Here is a 23,705-nt window from a genome sequence, read left to right as displayed (position 1 = left end):
TTATTTTGACTCTGCAGAGCCTGTTTTTGTGGTCTTAGCAGCACGGCTATTTAATTTATTGCCCAAACTGGAAGCCCGGGTGGCATAGTGGTTAAGAGCTACGGCTGTTAACCAAAAGGTCAGCAGTTTGAATCCACAAGGCCCTCCTTGGAAACCCTAAGGGGTTGTTCTCCTGTGTCCTATAGGGTCGCTATGTGTCAAAATCGAGTTGACGGCATTGTTTTTTTTGGAAACTTCTGAGAATGAAAGGGAGCATTATTCTTAATTATGCTTGGGCCGCAGGTGTACATCAGGATTGAAAGTGGCTGTATGGTCATTCTATCTATGATGTATGTAAGTGATGTACTTTGGAGCTATGAGCAGTTACCAGGAGCCAGCATCCGAACATGTTGGGGAAAACAGAGTAAACAAACCTGGATTTGTATTGCTAAATCTGAACTGGAAGAGGAACAAAAAGATTGAGCCATGGTACAAAGCTAAGGAAATTAGGAACATAAGGGATGTGTGATCTATCTGTATGCATTGAGAGCCAAGGAAGAACAGAGAACGGTCTGTGATGATTTACTTTACCAAGGGGCATATACTTGGCAATGAGATTAGTTAAAACAGAAAATTCATAGATTTATTTCAGTGGTTAGCTACTTATTATATGGATGGCTGTCCAGTCCTATCCCTGATAGGGACTGCTTATCCCAGAAATTAGCATTAGACACTTGGGTTTATCAGTTATATATGTGTGTGTGTATGTGTATATATATATTTTTAATTTTTATGGTATGTTTTATTAGTTTCAATCTGAGGGCTGTTAAAAGAGAACATTAGCATGTGATAGAACAAGGATTCTTTGTGCTTACATAAAATTTCAATTAGAAATGGATTATTGGAATAATGAAAATGCACTTTATTTGAAGTGATTTATATTTTGTAATGATTGGAATAATGTAATGATTGGTGGTCTTTGACTCATCCTCATTTATGCTGCAGTTTTTTATGTCTCGATTGTCTTAATTTTTCTGAAGTTTTTGAATTATTGGTATTGTTTGGTCCCTCCTATTTTGGAATGCAGCCTAGGTTTCAATTGGATGTTGCTTTTTTTGTTTTTCTAGAATTAATTTTTGTTTTAGAATATCTTGAAAGTTGACAGTTTCATTTTGGGGAGATACAGTGAAAGCTGTAGAATTCTAGTTTGTGATCCTTCTTAAGTTTTTGCAGACTAAGCCATTCAGTCCTCTCCCATAAAAATCTCTCCCATAGGAGGACATTAAGTTGCTGTATCAGAATTGTTGCTATGAATTAATAATAATGTCTTATATTTGTATAGTGCTTTAGAGATTACAGAGTTATTTTATATGCATTATCTTGATCCTTAAAACAAGCCTGTAGTCAAGCCCCAGTTTTTGATTGTGATCTTTGAGTCTGTGTTCTTTTTGATTATTCATATTCTTCTTTTGATGATTATTATTTTCTTGAAAGTAAAGTAGTTTTTGGTGTTCTGGAACTTGACATAAATGGAACCATTATGTCTGGCTTCTTTTACTGAGCATGTCTATGATGTTTATTCATGCTGTTGCATATCTCAGTTGTTTGTTTCTTATTGCCAAATAGTATTCGTTATACATGAAGAAAGTAAGAGGTCATTAAAAGACCAAAATTGGTGTCAGAAGAGACTATAATTTGCTTTTGAGCACAGAGTAGCTAAAGCAAACAGAAGATACGATGAAATAAAAAGAGCTGAACAGAAGATTTCAAAGGGCGGCTTGAGAAGACAAGGTAATGTATTATAATGAAATGTGCAAAGACCTGGAAGGGAAGAACGCTGTCAATATTTCTCAAGCTCAAAGAACTGAATAGAAAATTCAAGCCTGGAGTTACAATATTGAAGGATTCTATGGGCAGAAAATTCAGAAAGCATCAAAAGAAAGATGGAAGGAATACAGAATCACTGTACGAAAAACAGTTGGTTGATGTTGAACTATTTCTGGAGGTAGCATATGATGAAGCACCACTGGTAATGAAGAAAGCAGTTTAAGCAGCACTGAAAGCATAGGTGTAAAACAAGACTCCAGGAATTGATGGAATACCAGTTGAGCTGCTTCGGCAAATAGATGCCTTGCTGGAAGCGCTTACCTGTCTATGTCAAGAAATTTGGAAGACTTGGCCAGCCGACTGGAAGAAATCTGTATTTGTGCCCATTCCAAAGAAAAGTGATCAAATGGAATGTGAAGATTATCAAACAATATCAGTGTCACATGCTAGTGAAATTTTGCTGAATTTAATTTAAAAAATGACTGCAGTTGAACATCGACAGGGACCTTCCAGAAGTTGAAGCCAGAATTCAGAAGAGGTTGTGAAACGGAATATCATTGCTGATGTCAGATGGCTCTTGGCCAAAAGCAGAAACTACCAGAAAGATGTTTACCTGTGTTTTATTAACTATACAAAGACATTCAACTCTGCGGATCATAACGAATTATGGATAAGATTATGAAAAATAAGAATTCCAGAACAGTTAATTATGCAGTGTTACATTCTGTTATACATAAGGTTGCTATGAGGTGGCGCTGACTTGACGGTACCTAAGAAGAAGAGAAAACAATTTTTTAGAAGAGCAACAGTAAAAGTACACCTACTCCTCACTTATCGACTAGCTTGTTATCTGACATTTTGTATTTACGACTAGTAGATAGTGAAAAATCTGACTACTTTGAACATTAACAATGTATGACTGGCAGTAAGGAATGCTGAGGTGCGAAGCAACAGTAGTGTTGGCTGTGATCGTTAAGGGTATATGTCAATTTGGCTGGGCCCTGATCCTCAGTGGTTTGGCAGTTATCTAATGATGTAATTTGGCAATTATGTAAGGATGTAGTCATCCTCCATTGTGTGATCTGATGTGGTCATCCTCATATTCGCTTAACACTGATTTTTGCATAACGACCTGGTCTTTGGAACCTAACCATGTCCATAAGTGAGGAGTGGGTGTATTCCATTGTATGAATACCTCACAATTTCTTTTCCATTTATCTGTTGATGGTCAGTTGATTTGTTTTCAGTTTTGTGCTATGATGAAAAAGCTACTAGGAAAATTCCTGTACAGTTCTGTGAACATATGCTTTAATTTCTCATGAGTAAATACACTGCTGAATCAAAGGGTAGGCAGAACACTAACTTTACAAGAAAGTGTCAAAGCTGTTTCCAAAAGTGCTGTTGTACATCCTCAACAGCAATGCATGAGAGTCCCCATTGCTTGATGACTTTCTCTGAGATCAGTGACTATTTAGAACTTTTGTCCAAAAATAACAATGTCTATAGGAAAGGCAGGAAATCAGGAGACTTGAGTTCTTTCTGAACATTACCACTGACTTTGTTTTGTAGCAAATGGCTTTTGACTGTTGGACATACCACTGTAACAGATCAGAGTTCCTTTTTTTCCCCCTTAATTAAGATGATATTTTATGGAGATAGAATTTCCACACCATAAAATTTACCCTTTTAAAGTATGGAACTCAGTGGTTTTTAGTGCATTCAGAAGTTACACAATCATTACCACTATTTCTAGAATATTTTCATTTTATCACAGCCAAAAGAAGCTTCATACTCATTAGTAGTCACTCATCACCCCCAAAAGAAACGCTATGCTCATTAGCAGCCACTCCCCATCCCCTCTACCCCAAGCTCCTGGCAGCCACTACTTTCTGTCTCTCTGGATTTTCCTATTGTGGACATTTCTTAGAAATGGAATTGTATAGTATGTGGCCTTTTGTGTCTGGCTTCTTTCACTTAGCATAATATTTTTAGGGTCATCCATGTTGTAGCTTGTAACTGTACTTCCTTTTTATTGCTGAATGGTATTCTATTGTATGAATATACTGCATTTTGTTTATTCAATCTTTCGTTGGTGAACATTTGGGTTGCTTCCACTTTTTTGCTGTTAGGAATAATGCTGCTATGATCATTTGTGTACAAGTTTTTGTGTGAAAATATATTTTCATTTCTCTTGAGTGAATACTTAGGAGTGGAACCTGGGTCACTCCGTGCTTAATCTTTTGAGGAACTGCCAGACTGTTTTCTAAAGCAGCTGTGCTATTTTACATTCCCACCAGCGATGTATGAGGGTTCCAATTTCTCCACAGCCTCATCAACACTTGTTATTGTATGTCTTTTTGATTGTATCTATTCTAGGGAGTGTGATGTGATATCTTCTTTTATTGTGGTTTTGATTTACATTTCCCTGGTGGCTAATATTGTTGATCATCTTTTCATGTGCTTGTTGGCTATTTATATATTTCCTTTGGAGAAATATATATTCACATCCTTTGCCTATTTTCTTTAATCGGGTTATTTGTCTTTTTATTATTAAGACGCGAGAGTTCTTTATATATTCTAGCTGCAACTCCCTATCGGTATATGATTTACAATATTTTTTCTCATTCTCTAGATTGTCTTTTCACATTCTTGATGGTGTCTGTTGGAGCACAAAATTTTTATATTTTGATGAAGGTCAGTTTAGCTATTTTGACTTTGGTTGCTTGTGCTTTTGGTGTCACGTCTAAGAAACCATCTATTCTCTTAAAAGTTTTACTGTTTTAGCCCTTACATTTAGATCTTTGATCTACTTTGTGTTGATTGTTGAATATGGTGTGAGTTAAGTGGTCCAGTTTTATTCTTTGGCGTGTGGATATCCAGTTGTCCCAGCACTATTTGTTGAAAAGACCATTCTTGTTGAATTGTCTTGGGACTCTGTGAAAAATCAGTTGACCCTAGATGTATGGGTTTATTTCTGAACCCTGAATTTTATTCATTGATCTGTGTATCTATCCCTTTGTCAGAATCACACTTTCTTATTTATTTATTTATTTGGTAAAAATACACACAACAAAACATACACCAATTAAACATATACAAGTCAGTGACATTGGTTATATTTTTCAAGCTGTGTCACTTTTCTCAATATCCTTTTCCAAATTATTTCACCACTATTAACATAAACTCACTGCTTCCTAAGCTTCTCATCTATCCTTTTGAGTTGCTGTTGTCAATTTGATCACATATAGATAATTCTTTAAAAGGGCAAAATACTCGGGGCAAACATTTTTTACTAATTAAGCTAAACCATCATTTGATTTAAAGATGACTTCAGGGGATAGTTTCTATTTAAGGTTTGAAGATCTTCTCAGGGCAATAGTTTTTGGGGTACCCAACCTTAGTGGCTCCAGAAAGTCTGGATTATAGGAGAATATGACATTCTGTTCCACATTTTATCCCCTTTTGACAGCATTCTTCTGTAGAATCTTTCATCAGAATGTAGAGTATATGGTAGTTGGGCATCTTCCAGTCATTCTGGCCTTATGGCAAAGGAGGCAGTTGTTCTTGGAGGCATTTAGATGTGAAATCTAGTTCTCCTCTAATTCCTGACACTTCTTCCTTTGCTGCTTATGTCAAATAGAGGCCAATTGTTGTACCTTGGATGGCTGCTGGCAAACTTTTAAGACACCAGGCACTATGCAGCAAACTGGAAGGTGGAACAGAAGTACTAAAAACAGTATCAGGCCAGTTGACTGGCATGTCCTATGAAACCATGAACCTTAACCTCCAAACCAACAATACAAGTCCTGTGAGGTGTTTGGTTGTACATAAGCTGCATGAGCAGCTACCCTTTTTATTTTTGGTAAAAAATATGTATATAACAAAACATTTGCCAATTTGCTCATTTTCAGATGTACAGCTTATTGATATCAATTGTATCAATCATGTGCCTTAACTGATGCCAGATTTTCTATCACTATAAACAGAAACTCATTGCTTCCTAGACAGTAGACCCCCCTTTCTTCCTCCTTCTCACCCCGGTAACCACTAAAAAACTTTAGTCTTTATACATTTGCCTATTCTTACCATTTCATATAAGTGAGATTATACAATATCTATCCTTTTGTGATTGATTAATTTCGCTCAGCATAGTGTTTTCAAGGTTCATCCATGTTGTAGCATCTATCAGGACTTCATTTCTCTTTATGGCTGAATAGTATTCCACTGTGTATATGTACCACATTTTGTTTATCCATTCATCCACTGATGGTCATTTAGGTAATTTCCACCTTTGGCCATTGTAAATAATGCTGCGTGAACATTGGTATGCCTGTATCTGTGGGTGTTCTGTTTTTAAGTCCATTGGATATATACCTAGGAGTGGGATTGTTGGGTTTATGTTAGTTCTATTTTAAATTTTTTGAGGAGCCACCACAGTTTTCCACAACAGCTGTACCATTTTGCATTCCCACTAGCAATGAATAAGGGTTCCAATCTCCCCACATCCTTGCCAACATTTGCTCTTCTCTTTTTTTTTTTTATTTAAATCTTAGCCATCGTAGTGGGTGTGAAGTGGTATGTCATTGTAGTTTTGATTTGCATCTTTCTACTGGCTAAAGTCATTGAGCATCTTTTCATGTGTTTTTTTGACATTTGAGTATTCTTTTTGGTGAAATGCCTACCCAAATCTTTGCCCATTTTTTGATTGGATTGTCTTTTTGTTGTTAAGTTATAGAAGTTTTATATATATTTTAGATATTAGACCCTTATGAGATACATGGTTTCTGAAAATTCTTCCATTCTGTAGGTTGTCTTTTCACTTTTTTGATAAAGTTCTTTGATGAACAAAAGTATAGTTTTTATGAGGCCTTATTTATCTATTTTGTCTTTTGCTGTTCATGCTTTTGTTATTTTTTCCAGACAGTCCATCATGGAAAGCTGGGTCCAACAGCCATGCCCCTGTCTTTTCTTCTAAGAATTTTATGACTTTAGTTTTCACGTTTAGGGCTTTAATCCATTTCAAATTGGTTTTTGTGTATGATGTGAGGCACGGACCCCGATGGATTCTTCTGCATGTAGAAATCCAATTTTCTCATCACCTTTTATTGAAGAGGCTCTTCCTTCCCCATTGAATGGTCTTAGCACCATTGTCAGAAGTCACTTGACCATAGATTTATAGGTTTATTCTTTATTCCTTTTAATTTAAGGAATAAAATGGTGGGAGTGTGTATACACACATGTATATACATGTATAATATACACACACACACAACATATACATACACCTGTGTGTATATGTGTGTGTATACATGCATATATACACACACACAACATATACATACACCTGTGTGTATATGTGTGTGTATACATGCATATACACACATATTTCTATAGACCCATGTAGCTTTGGACATTTTGAATATTTTAATGTATCTTAACATAAGATATTCTTTGGAATTTTGGCAAATGTTGATTGAGTCACAGTTATACTAGGTACTAAGCTTGGCTCTGGAAATACTAAGATGAATAAGATGCAATTGCCATTAAAACTCCTCGTCTAGTGAGTGAATGAGACTGATAAATAATTTAAATATAGTATATTAGGTACAGAGATCAAGATTTCTAGAAAGTTGTTTTGGCCCACTTTTTATTGTTTAATGCTTTTACTAAATAAGTAGTGATTATAAATTATGTGTGTTAGCGCAATTCCTTTCAGTTTTGCCTAGTTGTGATAGCTTGTGTAGAAGTTAAAAGATAAGTTCTATAAAGGCTCTTAAGACTTTGAACGGTGGGTTACTTGGCATCAATAATAAAATTTTAATGAATTTGCAGGATTTATGAATTAATAATTTAAAGACATCTTCGATTCAACATGCCACTTAAAATATTGGAGGAAAATAAATAGCATTCAAGTAAAGCAAAGACAATAAATTTTTTATTCTCTTAGGTCTTTGGACTCATCTGTTACCACATTCTTTAAGTAGTCAGATGAACAGTTTCTTTAATGTCTGTGACTTTACCATTAAAGTTATTAACATTTTGTTATGCCACTGATCCCTTTGGCCGTCCTGGTGAAGCATTTGAACCTGACTCCGACACTTTTAAATGCATAAATTAAAATGCATGGGTTTTTAAAAAAGAGAAGTCATATTAAAATAGTTACAGAAATATTAAAACAGACTTGATGGTACAGTGAGCTATATGCTTCTTCACTAACACATTAAATAACAAGATCAATAGTAATGAGTGTAAATGATTTTTTGAGGTCTTTTCAAAAACAACGTGATAGGAAAGTAGCTGATTTTCAGGTATTGCTAACTCTACTGTGGTGTGTTTCTTACATTCGTAATGAAAGGAAATGCTGAATTTCAGTATTTTTTAGCTTATTCCTGTTTATGGTAACCCTGAATCCTTCCCATGGACCCCCTGGGATTCCATGAACTCCATGTTAACAATACTTCCTGAGTGCGTGCTATTTTCTCTGCCTAAAATGGTTTTTATTCCCTTCTCTCTCCCACTATGTATGAGCGTGATAGTCCACCACTCATCCCTAAAGATTCAGCTCAGCTGTCTTAATATTGTATTGTAATTGTGTACTTGTTCTACATGCGTTAGTCAGTGTTCTGGGCATTTGGGATTCATCAGCAAACAACAGACAAAAATCCATGGCCTTAAGGAACATAGAGTCTTATGGGAGAATGACTGTAAATGTAATAAATGCGTAAAGTATATAGAATGTTGGATAATTACAAATGCTGTAGAAAAAATGTAGAGCAGGATAACAGGGTTTAGGAGTGTGGAATGCAGTTTTTTTTTTTTTTTTAAGTGAGCAAGGTAGGCTCATTGAGAAGGCAATGTTTGAGAAAAGATGTGGAGGTGATGAGAGTTAACCAAGCAAGTGTCTTTCTCTGTTTCCCTTACGACACTTGAGGACTAAAACTCGTTTAAAAAATTTTTTTTTCCTGAGTATTCCTCATGCTAACATTGTGCCAATTAGCACATGGTCAACCCTTGATGAATGCCATTAGAGGAAGAGTTGTTTGTTTTTCTGGCATCTGCCGAAAGTTTGAGAAATGTAGCCAGTTGGGTAACTTAGCATGCTCTATTTTCCAAGTTGCTGGGTTCAGTAGTATTCAGGATCATGTTCAAGTGTACCTTGTTGTCATTGTGTTTTATCTTTTTTATAATAAGCCTTGCTAAAAATATTTTAGGTATTGTTATTTGCCTCTTCTTGTGCAAAGTAGGAATCTCATAAATGCTAAATGAAAGGATAAATTTTTGGAGTTAGCCAAATTATTTAACTCATCTAGGCATAACTCTCCAGTAATTAAATAAAAGTTGCTTTTAAAGGTCCTTTGCAGCCATTACAATTTAGGATTTGCCAAGTATTTGTGTGCTTGCTCTTTGCCAGAAATGGTAGGAGATGAGAAGAATATTATAAGATTTAAAACAAAACAGCATGTGACCCAGTACTGGAGGAAGGACTACTTCGTATATATTTTATTTAAGCTTCAGTATACCATCTGGGTCCATTGGACCCAATTTATTTTTTGGCTATCTGTTTTCAGGAGATCTAACTATGTAATGATCAATATTTTATGACTTTTATTCTTTCTTAGAAGTCTTCAAAAGAACAAATGGAAATTTTTTATATTTTTAAGAAATAGGGTAAAACTTATTCTGTCATACAGTTGTCATATGGGATTCTTTTATAAATCTAAAATGCATTATGAGATCTTAGTGATCTTATTCCTACATTTAGAAATGATTTCATCATCCTAAAAATTATTTCATCATTAAAAACAAACAAAACATACTAAGCCAATTGCCTTCAAGTTGCTTCCGACTCATGGTGACTCCATGTGTTTTAGAGTAGGGCCGCCCTCCACAGGGTTTTCATAGCTGTGACCTTTTGGAAGCAGATTGCCAGGCTATCTGAGGTGCCTCTGGGTGGGTTCACGCTGCCAGCCTCGTGGTTAGTAACCCAGGCACTCCCTATGTTGCCATTACACATCAGTTATTCTCTGCTGGGCCAAAAGACTGAAATAGAAAGAATGCAGCAGTATGACTGAATGGCCTACAAGGATGATGCAATAATGAAATCATCACTATTATTACATAATCCTTTAGTATTTTTTTTAGTGTTGCCCTGAGTATGGCCTCATATTTCTTTCTTTCTTTAATATTTTGAGTTTTTGGTGAAAGTTGACACAGCAAGTTAGATTCACATTTGACAGTTTCCAGTCAGATTAGTTAAATGTGTCAACATTTAATTTAATTGTGTTCGGTTTGTTCTCTTTCCAATAGTTTACCTCCCCCCCCCCCCTTATTTTCTCATCTTTGCTTTTGGGTAATTATTAACATTTTGGTCTCTCCTGATGGTTTTTAAGTAGGGCACTAATCTTATGGGTAAATATCCTTTATTTTGTGTGCCACTCTGCTATTTTGCTAAAAGGTGATCTCAGAGGATAGGCGTGGTTTTATGTTTAAAGAGTGTGTCAGTGCAGTAGCCTCAGGGACTTCCCTGTTTTCTACTGTCCCAGTTTGTCTGGCCTTTTTTTTTTTTTTTGAATGAGAATTTGAGTTCAGCTCCATATTTTAGCAGCTATTGTGACCCCGGTCAGAATGGTCAGTGGTGATAGCCAGGCACTAGCAGGGGGTATTTCTGTCCCAAGAGCTGTCCTGGCAGTGAACGTTTCTGCCTGTCTTAGAGTGGGTTGTCTAGAGAAGCAAAACCAGTGAAGTGTGTGCGTGCGTTTGTGTGTGTGTGTAGAGAGAGAGAGAGTGAGTGATATATCTCAAGGAAATGGCTCATGTGATTGTAAAGGCTGCAAGTCCCAAGTCTACGGGTCAGATGTCAGGCTGGAGGCTTTGCCTGACTCACATGGTTGCAGGGGCTGACGAACTCAAGATTGGCAGCTCAAATGGTAGTCCATCGGTTCACAGGCTGCGGAGGCTGATGAATCCAAGATCAGCTGGTAAGAAGGCAGGCTGCCGGCTTCCAGGCTGAGGCTTACAAATCCCAAGATCAGCAGACAGTACGGCAGGATGCTGGCTAAAGTCCCAAGAACTAGTGGTCAGATAATGATGAGCTGGATGCAGGATCCAGAATAAGCAAGTGAGTTTTGCCAGAATGCCCATATATGTACTAGATGCAGGCTGCATCTCCAAGGAAACTTCTTTTGCAGCTGATTGGCTGATCACGTCAGATCACATAATGGAGGATGACTACATCGTTACACAACTGCCGTCTTTGCTTTTTAATAGTTTAAAGAGGTGCTTTGCCGCATATTTGCCCAGTGCAATGCATCATTTGATTTCTTAACTGCTGCTTCCATGGGTGTTGATTGTGGATCCAAGTAAAATGAAATTCTTGACAATGTCAGTCTTTTCTGTTTATCATGATGTTGCTTATTGGTCCAATTGTGAGAATTTTTGTTTTCTTTGTGTTGAGTTGTAATACACAATGAAGACTGTGGTCTTTGATCTTTATCCGTAAGTGCTTCAAGTCCTCTTCACTTTCAGTAAGCAAAGTTGTGTCATCTGTATAATGCAGGTTGTTAATGTGTCTTCCTTCAATCCTCATGCCTTGTTCTTTTTCATATAGTTCAGCTTCTCGGATTATTTTCTCAGCATATAGATTGAATAAGTATGGTGAAAGGATACAACAGTGATGCACACCTTTCTTGACTTTAAACCACTCAGTATCCCCTTGTTCTGTTTGAACATCTGCCTCTTGGCCTATGTACAGGCTCCTCGTGAGCACAATTAAGTGTCCTGGAATTCCATTCTTTGCAAAGTTACCCATGATTTGTTATGATTCACACAGTCGAATGTCTTTGCATAGCCAGTAAAAAACAGGTAAACATCTTTCTGGGATTTTCTGCTTTCAGCCGTGATCCATCTGACACCAGTGAAATCCCTTATTCCATATTCTCTTCTGAATCCAGCTTGAGTTTCCGGCAGTTGCCTGTCGATGTACTGCTGCAGCTGCTTTTGAATGATGTTCAGCAAAATTTTACTTGTATGTGATAGTTAAGATATTGTTTGATAAGTTCCGAGTTCTATTGCATTACTCTTCTTTGGAATGGGTACAAATATGGATCTCTTCCATTCGGTTGGCCAGGTAGCTGTCTTTTCAGTTTCTTCCCAAAGAGGAGTGAGCACCTTCGTGCATTAGAAGGTCTAAAAGTAAATTAGCATAGAGCTTTAGCCTTGTAGTTATATTGATACGTGTGAGCTAGGTTTACAGAAAAAAATTTTTTTTGTTATAACTATAGGATTATTTTATATAAAATAAATTTCTGCTGAAACACTGTACAAAAATTTTATGGTCATCTCAGTGTCACCATTTCTGACATTATAACTCGGTACAGTCCACACCTCTCTAGTGATGCCACTGAAGCTGATTTTGTTATTTATATGGAAATGCAAAGGACCTAGAATAGGCAAAGCACTTTTGAAAAAGAATGAAGCTGTAGGACTTATACTGTCCAGTTTTAAGTCTTTGTATACAGCTACAGTAATCAAGACATAGTGGTATTAGTGTAAGAATAGACATACAGATCACTGGAATATAATAGAGTTTAGACATAGACCCACATATATATTCAGTTATTTTTGACAAAGGTGCCAATGTAATTCACTGGGAAAAGGATATAATCTTTTCTAAAAATCATGCTGTATATATGAGTGAAAGAAAGTATTGACTCTTAGCTCACATTTTACAGAAAATTAAATGGATCAGAGACCTAAACAGAAAAGTTAAGACTATAAATCTTCTGGAAGAAAACATAGGAGAACATTTTTACCATCTTGGATTAGGTAAAGATTTAGATAGGAGACAAAAAACACGGACCATAAAACAGAAATTGATAAATTGGAAATTACTGCACTTAAAACTTTTTGCCCCTTAGAAAACATCGTTATGAAAATGAAGAGACAAGGCGTAGATAGATTGGGAGAAAATATTCACAATCTGTATATTTGACAAAGGACTTGTTATTCATGATATACGAAGAATTCTTATAATAGAAAACAACAAACAACCAACCCGTTGCCGTCGAGTTGATTCCAACTCTTAGCACCGTATAGGACAGGGTAGAACTGCCCCAATAGGGTTTCCAAGGAGCGGTGGTGGATTCAAACTGCTGGCCTTTTGGTTAGCAGCCAAACACTTAACCACTGAGCCACCAGGGCTCCTGGTCATTAGAGAAATGCATGGGAAAACCACTGAGGCACTACTACACATTCCCTAGAATGGCTGTAATTGAAAATGTTGTCAAGGAGGCAGAGCAGCTGAACTCTCGTACAATGCTGGTGAGAGTGGAAAATAGTTCGACAGTTTGAATTTATTCATATGAAATTCTGTGAAAGGCACAGCTGATTTATATGATAGGAAGCATCAGTGGTTGTGTGGGAGGGGGTTGGGGATTAGAGTTAGGAAAATTTCTTGCCGAGCCACACAGGAATTTTTTTTTAGGGTGGTAGAAATGCTTTGAAAGGGAAAAACAAAAAATTGACTTCTTCTTTTCTAGAAATGCTTTACATACTGATTTTGTTATTGGTTACGTGGATGTATACAGTTGTCAAAATTCTTCGAAATACATGCTTAAATGAGTACATTTTCTTTCATTGAGTATTCTTCAGTAAAGCTGATTAAATAAGCAAAATATCCTCCTGTTCCCTACTTGCTCCATATCAGCCTAACCTACTCTGGGAGGAAATTAGGTTGAGCATGTGTTTGTTAATTGACTATGTATAAGTAGTTCAATTTTTGTAATATATAGTGTCTAACAGGGAGGAGCAAAGGTAACTCTCCCTTTTAAAGGTAGCTGAAGGGAACTTTTGAGGTCATTTAATCCAATTTGATATAACAGATGAGGAACCTCTGGTACCAGGTTATCCCAGAGCCATTAGGTAGGAGATTCCACAACTTGTGAATCATTTCAACCATAATAAAGTTAGTGTTTTTATTTGGGCATTCAGTATTTTGTAAATACATAATAGATAATGTTAGGCTTCCGAACAAGTTTTTTCCCTGTTGTTTATCTATTTGTGGCAAGCCACAGCCATTAATATTTTGTGTGGAAGAACAGATAAGTATTTGGTTTTGTAGCTTTATTAAACTGCTTAATAACAAATCAGTCTAAAGTTTGGACACTGAGTGGTTTCCCCAGATTAATAGATAAATAACACATCCAACAAAATAAAACCAAACACTGGAATTTATAATTTTTTTTAACTATTGTCCAGTGAATTTTGGCATTTCTCCTCCTGCTTTATTTTCAATTTTAATAACAACTCAATTTAGACATTTTCCACCTACTTTATTTTGAAACTTGTTAGCTGAACCTGCTCATGAAATCACTCTTCATTTTTAGTGCTTGCTTTTTGTAGCATCTACGTTTTACGTGGTTCTTGACAAGTTTATATCAGGTCTGGAAGACTCATCAACTGAAATGCAGTGACCACTTTGAAAAGATAACTTGGAAGAATGTCCCAGCAATGGCTGAATGATGAAATGGAATGCTAAGCTCAGATACCTCAATAGATTAAGACATGGGAAGGCCTGGCATATACCCTGTACACTGACATTCTTGGCATAGTTTGCTCAACAACTTACTTTCTTCCCATTTCAACAAATATTTATGGAGTACTTACTCTGTGTCTGACATTGTAACTGGCACTATGGATACAGAAATGAATATAACATAGTTCCTACCCTTGAGGAACTCACAGTCTAGAAGAGGATAAAGACATGCAAACAAAATTATAACTCTAGTCAGTGGTCTCAGTGTATAAAACATACAGAGATCTTACAGCAGGAGAGGCATATGAACTTGAATATGGTGGGAGAATCAGAGAGGAATTCCTTTAGACAATGTCTGAGGTAAATTTTATAGAGTATGAGCTTGTCAGTGGTAAGGTAGATATATGACAGGCAGGGAGATGAGCATGTAGAGCAGGCACAGGTGCATGGAAGAACATTTTATGTTCAAGAAACATAATCAGATAACTCATGTTGAGCATAAAGCTTGAGGATTGATAGATGAGAACTGTGTGTCCCATCATTGTCACATGTTGCCTGAAAAAGCAGAAAAGCAGCTCAGGAGAATTACTGAAATCATAATGGCAAAGACTAGACTTGAATAATATCACTGAAATCAATAGTAAGGCTGGAACATACATTGAATTTCTGTTTCTGATAGAGGTAAATATCCTTTCCCGTATCCCCTCTTTCACTCTATCCTTCCTTGTGTATGTGTGGGTGTGATCTTGATTGTAGTCCTGGCTGTCATATCTTTGTTTGTGCAAACCACTTTGTCTTTCTGAGTTTTGGTCTCCTCATCTATATGATATACACAAACTATATGATCTATGGTTTTCATAGTTTTTTTTTTTTTTGAAAGGGTACAATTTCTAAGTGTCTGGAACACAGTAGGTGCTCAATGCATAGTTTTTAATAATTGGAGTTAGAAATTGTATTAAAAATAAGAGAATAAATAAATTATGACAGAACAAGCAATAAAAGATTTGTATACTTTTTATATAAAGTATGTTCAAGCAATTTAAGTTTGTCTTTTTAAGTTGTTAACATTTAGATTTGTGGGGTTCTAGGATGCAGAAACTACAATATCTTTATATATAAAATTCTTTAGACTTGGAGGTCATATGGAGGTCTAACTACCGTGTGCTTAGTTAAGACCCGTTGCTGTCAAGTTGATTCTGACTCATAGTCATCCTGTCGGACAGAGTAGAACTGTCCCATGGGGTTTCCAAGGGGAGCGACTGTTGGATTCAAACTGCCGTCCTTTTTTCATTAGCAGCTGAACTCTTAACCACTGTGCCACCAGAATTAGTATATAGTTTTAAAAAGAACTAGTATATATCTTAAAATGTGTTCAGTTGGTCATTTCCCTTTTTAATTTGGCTGTTGCAGAAGTCCTGGACTTGGTGTTTTTTTGTTCTCTTTAATAGTCTAGTTATTATGGACTTTTTTTCTCATACAGGTTTTACTTTTTCTCAGTTCAAAACTGGTCTTTCTGTTCATGCTACTTGTCCGTTCTTGTATTTGCAGAATGTTTGCTTTTGAAGCAGAGGACTATAAAAAATCCATTTTAATGTTATAGAATTGCTGCAATATACTATTACTATAATTTTTTCTTTTTTTAACCTCTAGGGGTCTTACTGGGCAATAGACACCAATCCGAAGGAAGATGCGCTGCCTACTCGGCCAAAGAAGAGGGCACGATCTGTAGAACGGGTAAAAGCTCTTTACTAGAACTTTAGTATGATGGGGTTAAAATGTCAGAAATCCTTTTTTTTAATTTTGTCGTTGTTAAGCATATACACAGCAAAACATACACCAATTCAACCATTTCTGCATGTGCAGTTCAGTGACGTTGATTATATACTTTGAGTTGTGCAGTCATTCTCATCCTCCTTTTCGGAGTTGTTCCTCCTTCATTAACATAAAGGAAATACAGATTTTAAATGTTCATTTCCAATTTATCAAGTATACGCGTAACAAAGGTAAGATTTTGTATTTGTATCGCATCTTATGTTTTTCAACTCAAGTTTCAGACCCATTATTTTACTTGATCTTAACTCTTGAGTTAGGTGGGCATTGTGGGAAATTAAGTAAAAAGTTTTTCCTAATTAGGGCATAGCTCTTGTCTAGGTGAGACTTAAATTCAGATCTCTTGAGTTTTAATTTGATACTGTTTTCTCAGCATTGTCGATATTGAGGACTGGTTTTATATAACAAACCTATTCTCTTTGACTGCAGATGATCAGCCTGCTTACATTGAATTTTCCTAATTGTCCTCCAAATGCGCCTGCTTCTATCCATGTAATAATCACTCTGTACACAAAATCTCTTAAGTGTGTTATTTAATTCTTGTGAATTCATGATTAAAATTAATTTGTAAAAATGAGAACGGGAGCTATAGTAGATACTGTAAGTTGTTTATCTTAACATATTTTAGTCAGCACTTAGTTTGCCAGGAGGCATTACTTCAGTTTTCCTTGTCACCTTTTCTACATTTTCAACTAAAAACTATTTACTAACACACATGTGTTCACATACCCCATACTGTTCTTCAAGAACCAGATGGTAACCACATTGTGAAGCCTTTCCTCGCTTCTTCATTTGTGTTCCCATAGCATTTTTACAAAGCTCTTCTATAGAATTTCTCACACGTTATAGTACTTATTTGTTTCTGTGTTTGACTCTTTCACTGTGGTCCTCTTAAGGGCAGAGAAAGTATCTTACTTATATTTGTATCTCCAGTGTTTAGCATTTTTCATGACTTATAATAGGTGCCAGTAAACATTGCAGAATAGATCAGAACAAAGAAAATAAAATGAAGGAAACCGAGAGTGGACATTTGGTGAGATAAACTTGTCCTGGGTCCATTGCTGGTAGAAGGATAAAACTTCCCAGCCTCAAGGATAAGGACCTTAAACTAGGTTTAAGTTGGGATTATATGCATCCATAAAGTATAGGGGCAATGAGATTTAGTCATGCAGATTTATTGAAGCCAGCAAAAGAAATTCAGTAAAGCAGTTATCAAGCTATATAGAATTAAGAGTGATGTGGCGTAGTGGTTAAGAGCTGTGGCCACTAACCAGAAGGTCAGCAGTTCGAATCCACCAGCCGCTTCTTGGAAATCCTGTGGGGCAGTTCTGCTGTGTCCTGTAGGGTCGCTATGAGTTAGAATTGACTCAACAGCAGCGGGTTTTTTTTTTCCCCTCTTAGGCCAGAACAATTTTCGGCTTTATGCATATCAAAGTTCAAGAGGTTGAAGTTTAGTATTCTGACATTGTCTTCTAGTAACAGAGGTAGATAATTTTAAGACTGATGTGTTGAGATGTGATGGTTTGCATGCATATCTTATTGTGAGCCAGTGGCCCTTGATTTTAAGAAAAAAATGCCCACATTTAATGCTTACATATTGAATTCCAAAATAGAATTAGAATTAGGTAACAAAACATAAATATGATTTTAGATGACTATTGACAGCACTGGAGCCCTAGTGGTACAGTGGTTTAAGAGGTCGGCTGCTGACCAAAGGGTCATCAGTTTAAATCCACCAGCCGCTCCTTTGAAACCCTGTGGGGCAGCACTGCTCTGTCCTATAGGGTCACTAGGAGTCAAAATCAGCTTGACAGCAACAGGTTATTGACAGCATTACAGAGTAGAGACACCTTTTTCTTTTTCCTTTCTGTTTGTATTGTTTACATTTCTTTTCCTTGCCTTATTGCAATGGCGAGAAACTCCAGTACAATGATGAGTAGAAGCGGTATAAGTGGATATCCTTGCCTTGCTTTAGTTTTTAGGGGGAAAGTGTTCAGTCTTTTACCATTACGTGTAAGCTCTAGGGTTTTTGTAGATGCCCTTGCTATGAGTTGGAATCGACTCCACGGCACTGGTTTTTTTTTTTGTCAGATTGAGGACATTCACTTCTAAGCAGGTCTTTAAACCTTCAAACCAGTTCATTCTGGTCAAAACCCTGCTGACAATTTACATTTCTAACAAGTTCCCAGGTGATGTTAATGCTGCTGGTTAGGGACCAGTTCTGAGAACCACTAGTAGAGCAGTGGTTCTCAAATTTTATTATACCTAAAAATCACCTAGGGATCTTGTTAAACTGTATATTCTGATTCAGTATAACTGGGATGGAAATACAAATTATCAGTAGGGATTTGAACCAGTTTGGAGCCCTGCTTCTAAGACTAGTTTGCTGAGAGTTTTTAACACAAATCGTTGAATTTTGTCAAATGCTTTTTCTCCATCTATTGAAGCAGTATGGGTTTTCTTCTTTATTCTGTTAACATGTTGAATTACGTTGATTGCATTTTCAGTGTTAAACAAACCTTGAATTTCTTGGATGATGTTGTTGTACAGTGCTGTTGACTCAATTTCGATTTGTAGTGACTCCATATGGCAGAGGAGAACTGCCCCATAGGGTTTTTTTAGGCTGTAATCTTTACGGGAGCAGATCGCCAGGTCTTTTTCCCTCAGAGCTGCTGGGTGGGTTTGAACCTCCAGCCTTTCGGCTAGCAGCCGAGTAGTTATCTGTTGTACCACCAGCCCTCCTTATTTCTTAGATAAGTCCTACTAAATTGTCATGTATTACTCCATTAATATATTGTTAGATTCAGTTTGCTAATATTTTGTTAAGGATTTTTGGATCTGCATTCAAGAAGGATATGGGTTTATAATTTATTCTTTTTGTAATGCCTTTGTCAGGAGCCCTGGTGGCACAGTAGTTAAGTGCTTATCTGCTAACTAAAAACGTTGGTGGCACGAACCCATCAACAGCTCCATAGGAGAAAGACTTGGTAATCTGCCTCTGGGGGGCAGTTCTACTCTGTCCTATAGGGTTGCTGTGAGTTGGAATTGACTTGACGGCAGTGGGCTTGGTTTGGGTTTAATGTCTTTGTCAGGATTTGGTATTAGGGTTATGTGGCCCAATAAAATGAATTGAACAGGGCTCTCTCCCCTATTTTCTAAAAAAATTTTTTAAGAGTGATACTATTTATTCCCAAAATTTGGCTAATTCATCAGTGAAACCATCTGTGCCTGCAGTTTTCTTTGTGGAAAGGATTTTGATACTTAATTTTCTTTGATTTAGGACAGTTCACAATTTCTCTTCTTGTGCCAATTTTGGTAAGTTGTATTCTTCAAGGAATTTGTCCATTTCATCTCAGTTGTTGTGTTTGTTGGCATAAATTGGTTTGTAATACTCTTTTATCCTCTAATGTTTGTAGGAGCTGTAGTAATTACTCCTTTTTCATTCTTGATACCACATTTTCTCTTTTTTCTTCATTAGTATAGTTAGGAGTTTGTCAGTTTTGTTTATCTTTTCAAGGAGCCAGCCTTTTTTGGCTTGGTTAATTTTTTCTGTTGTGTGTGTTTTATTTCCCCTTTTATGTTTTTCATTTCTTCTGCTTATAGATTTTTCCAGTTAAAGTTCCAGCTTAGGTCATCAATTTGAGACCTTTCCTCTTTTGTAATAGAAGAATTTAAAGTTGCAGGTTTACATCTAAGAACTACTTTAAATGCATCTCACAAACTTTGATATACATTGTTTTCACGGTGACTTATGTGGAAACCCTGGTGGCGTAGCGGTTAAGAGTTCAGCTGCTGACCAAAAGGTCAGCAGTTTGAATCCACCAAGTGCTCCTTGGAAACCCAGTGGGGCAGTTCTCCTCTGTCCTGTAGGTCGCTATGAGTCAGAGTCAACTCGACGGCATTTTGGTTTTATCACTTATTTAAAAATAAATAGTATAAAATTTAAAAACTCTGTCAGTCTTTTCTGACCTGTTATTTAGAAATGTGTGTTTAATTTCCAGACATTTTAGGTTTTCTTAGATGTCTTATTGTTACTGATTTATAATTTAATTTCTTTGTATAATCAGAGCGCATACTATGTTTCATTTTAGTTTCTTAATATTTATTTAGACTTGTGGCTCAGCATGTGCTCTGTCTTGGTGAGTATACCATGTATACTTGAAAAGAATATGTGTACTACAATTGTTTGGTATTGTGTTCTATAATATCAGTTAGGTTAAGACACTTTTAAAGTTATACCATTCTTTGTGTCTTTAATGATTTTTAACTCTTTCAGTTTCTGCTTCATGGGTTTTGAAGCTCTGTTATTAGACATATTTACATTTTTAATCGTTATGTCTTCATCATCAATTATTACTTTATGAAATGATTTTTTAAAAATCTCTGGTATACTCTTTATCTTAAAGGCTGTTTTATCTGATGTCAGTATAGTCTCTCCAGCCTTCTTATGCTACTGTTTGCATAAGTGTATAATTATATATGTTTTTCCATCTATTACTTTGAACTTATCTGTGACTTTATAATTAAAGCTGTGGGTCTTATAGGGTAGCATATAGCCAAGTCTTGCTTTTTTAGCCTCTCTGACAATCTCTGCTTTTTAATGGGTATGGTTAAGACTGTTAACATTTAATTATTGATGTGGTTGGGTTTAGGTCTGTATTTATTTTCTGTTTGACCTCTGTTGTTTTAGTTCCTCTCTTCTCCCTTTCCTGCCTTCTTTTGAATTATTTGGATATATTTTAGTCATCCATTTTAATTTATCTATTGACTTTTTACCTCTACTTCTTTATATTTTATTTTTGTGGTTGCTCTAGCAATTTCAATATAAAACAACTCCCTTTTTGCAGCGTACTCTGAGTTAATATTATATCATTTGCTATAAAATGTCGAAATTTTCCAACCGTATAGACCCCTTTACCCCCATCCACCATTCCCCATAGCTGTCCATGTACATTGAAAATTGCACAAGGCTGTTTTAATTTTTGCCTTAAATAATCATGCATAATTTTTAAAACTTAAGAGGAAAACAGTAGTCTTTTACGTTTACTTAGATGTTTACCATGTCTGATGCCTTATTCGTTCCTCAGGGTCCAAGTTCCTTCTGCTATAATTTTATTTCAGCCTAAAAAACTTCCTTTAGCATTTGAATTTATCCTGCATGGGGTTCATTGAGCTTCTTGAATCCGTAAATTCCTCTTTCACCAAAATTGCAAAATTTTCAGTCATTATTTCTTCACATATTTTTTTCTGCCCTTTTCTCTCTTTTTCCTCTCCTTTTCTAACTCCAGTTACACGTTAGACCTTTTGAAATTGTCCCACAAATCTCTGAGGTTCTTTTTTTTCAAATTGGATCATTTTTGTTTATTCATTTTTGAGGTCACTGATTCATTCTTCTTTCATCTCCACTCTAATATTAAGCCCATCCATTAAAATTTTTTCAGATATTTTTCAGTTCTAAAATTTTGATTTGGTTCCTTTAAAATATTTTTTATTTCTCCACTGAAAGTTTTCCTTTATTATATTTTCATTTAGGTGGTTTTTACATTATTTCAATGAGCATAATTATAATAAAAAATATATATATATATATATATTTTTATAATAAAAACTATAAATTCTTTGCCTCATGATTCCAACATCTCAGTCTTCTTGGGGGAAGCATTTGTAGATTGCCGTTTCTGTTGAAAATGGACTACATTTTTCTGTTACTTGTATGTCAAGTAATTTTGGTTTGTATCCTGGACATTATGAATGTTAACGTTAAATAATCCCTAGGTTCTGTTACAGTCCTCTGTAGAATGTTTTTGTTTTAGCTCTAAGACTCAAATTGTAAATCATGTTTTTTCTTTTATGGGTGGTGGTTCCATTATTAGTTCAGTCCTTTGAGCCTTTCTTTTTTTCTTACCTGCACATGCATGGTTCAGGGGTTAGCCTGAGACTTTTATGGTATTTCATAACAGAATAGAGGATCTCCTTTCAACTTTCTCCTCTGTGGAATTCTCCTGCCTCTTTCTGGTGGCTCTTTTTTTCCTTGGTCCTGTTCTGACCGTCGGGTTTCTGTCCGCTTTAGCTGTCTGCACTCCATATCTGCTGCCCAACATTGGGGCAAAGCTGCAACAAAACAGGAAATTCACCACCATGCTGGTCTTGCTAAGTTTTGGTTTCTCACTATAATCTGTGTGTTCTGTTTACTCTTCAGAATCCTCAGTTTTTTGGGTTTTGTTTTCCACCACAATTTGTAGTTATCGTTGGAAAGTTGATCTGCAGGGGTATTACACTGCCATACTGGAAGTGAAACTTCAATGGGTAGGACAATGACAGAAGAAAAGAGGGAACTCCAGAAAGGACCTTTCACAAGTTGACTAGTGACAACCAGGTTAGATTCATTGATACCTCACCCAGGATTTGGGTTATCGCTGCAATAACAACAGTTATCCACATACACTGTGAGATGCCTAGACCATTGGCATTACTAATCAGACTACTTATTATCTGCTAATAACAGAATCAGTGTACCGACAAAAAGATATACTATTAAGCGTATCAAAGCATGTGTGGAGAATATCTTTTACTCTTGATTGAACCAAACTGAAGCATCTGTGAAAAAATACCTAATTTAAAGCTTTTTTTTTTTAATTTACTATCCGATTTGTAATAGCTGAAGCTATTGGTGTGGTCATGTTAGGATACAGTGCCTTGTACCAAGGCTGTCTCCTTTCTTATTAATCACCATTGAGTTTTCTCTGTCAGTAGATCCTCAACCTTAATAGTAGATATATTCTAGCAGTCATCATAGCAACCAGCATTTATTACACATGTCAGGTACCATGCTCTGTGCTCTACTTAAATTATTTCATTAATGGTCTTAACAAAAAGGAGTGTGATAATTTTTTATAAATGAGAAAACAAGCATAAAGGTTGAGTAACTTGTATGAAATCACACAATACAGCCTTCTCTCTGTTCATAGTAGGGAATAGTGAAAATTAAGTAGTGAACCACTGGTCTGGACTGAAAAGACTTGAACTGAGTTAGAGGAACCTGAGATTTACAGCTTCCATACTTTATCTGTGTTATCTTAGGTGTAGCTTATTGGCTGGCACCAGAATTGCAATTTATACAAAGTTGTCTTTGGAGCTTATAAATAATCATATGATCCTATTCTTCATCTTTGCCTCACCCTCAATATGTACGCATCACCTAAGGGCTGCGTTCTAGCTTCCAGGGGCAGCCCTGGTCTTTTCCTTTTTTGCAGTTCATCAAGCTGTCTGTTCCCTACCTTCATGTTGATTAGATTATCTGATGAAGGAAATTAGTGCTGAGGATAAATGATCAATAAATTAATCTCAGAAATTGGTCTCAGTGAAATTGCTATCTTGCTCATCCAATTTAAAAAAAAAAAAGCAACCATTGCCGTCGAGGTGATTCCTACTCATAGTGACCATATAGGACAGAGTAGAACTGCTCCACGGGGTTTCCAAGGATGCAAATCCTTACAGAAGCAGACTGCCACATCTTTCTCCTGCGAAGCAACTGGTG

The 23,705-nt window shown here is 36.2% G+C and overlaps 1 protein-coding gene across 3 annotated transcripts in view; it reads left to right on the top strand.

Annotated features, from left to right (window-relative positions):
- Positions 1 to 23,705, top strand: part of FOXJ3 (forkhead box J3) — a 172,351-nt gene that overhangs the window by 108,873 nt on the left and 39,773 nt on the right. For all 3 annotated transcript variants that reach the window (XM_049878965.1, XM_049878964.1, XM_049878963.1), the window contains exon 5: positions 15,989 to 16,072. In XM_049878965.1, coding sequence (XP_049734922.1) covers positions 15,989 to 16,072 — 84 coding nt within the window. The remainder of the gene's footprint in view (positions 1 to 15,988; positions 16,073 to 23,705) is intronic.

The sequence above is a fragment of the Elephas maximus genome, chromosome 3, assembly GCF_024166365.1.
Source record: "Elephas maximus indicus isolate mEleMax1 chromosome 3, mEleMax1 primary haplotype, whole genome shotgun sequence".
NCBI lineage: Eukaryota > Metazoa > Chordata > Mammalia > Proboscidea > Elephantidae > Elephas > Elephas maximus.
The sequence above is the reverse complement of the archived record's forward strand: the minus strand, read 5'-3'. Positions and strand labels throughout refer to the sequence as shown.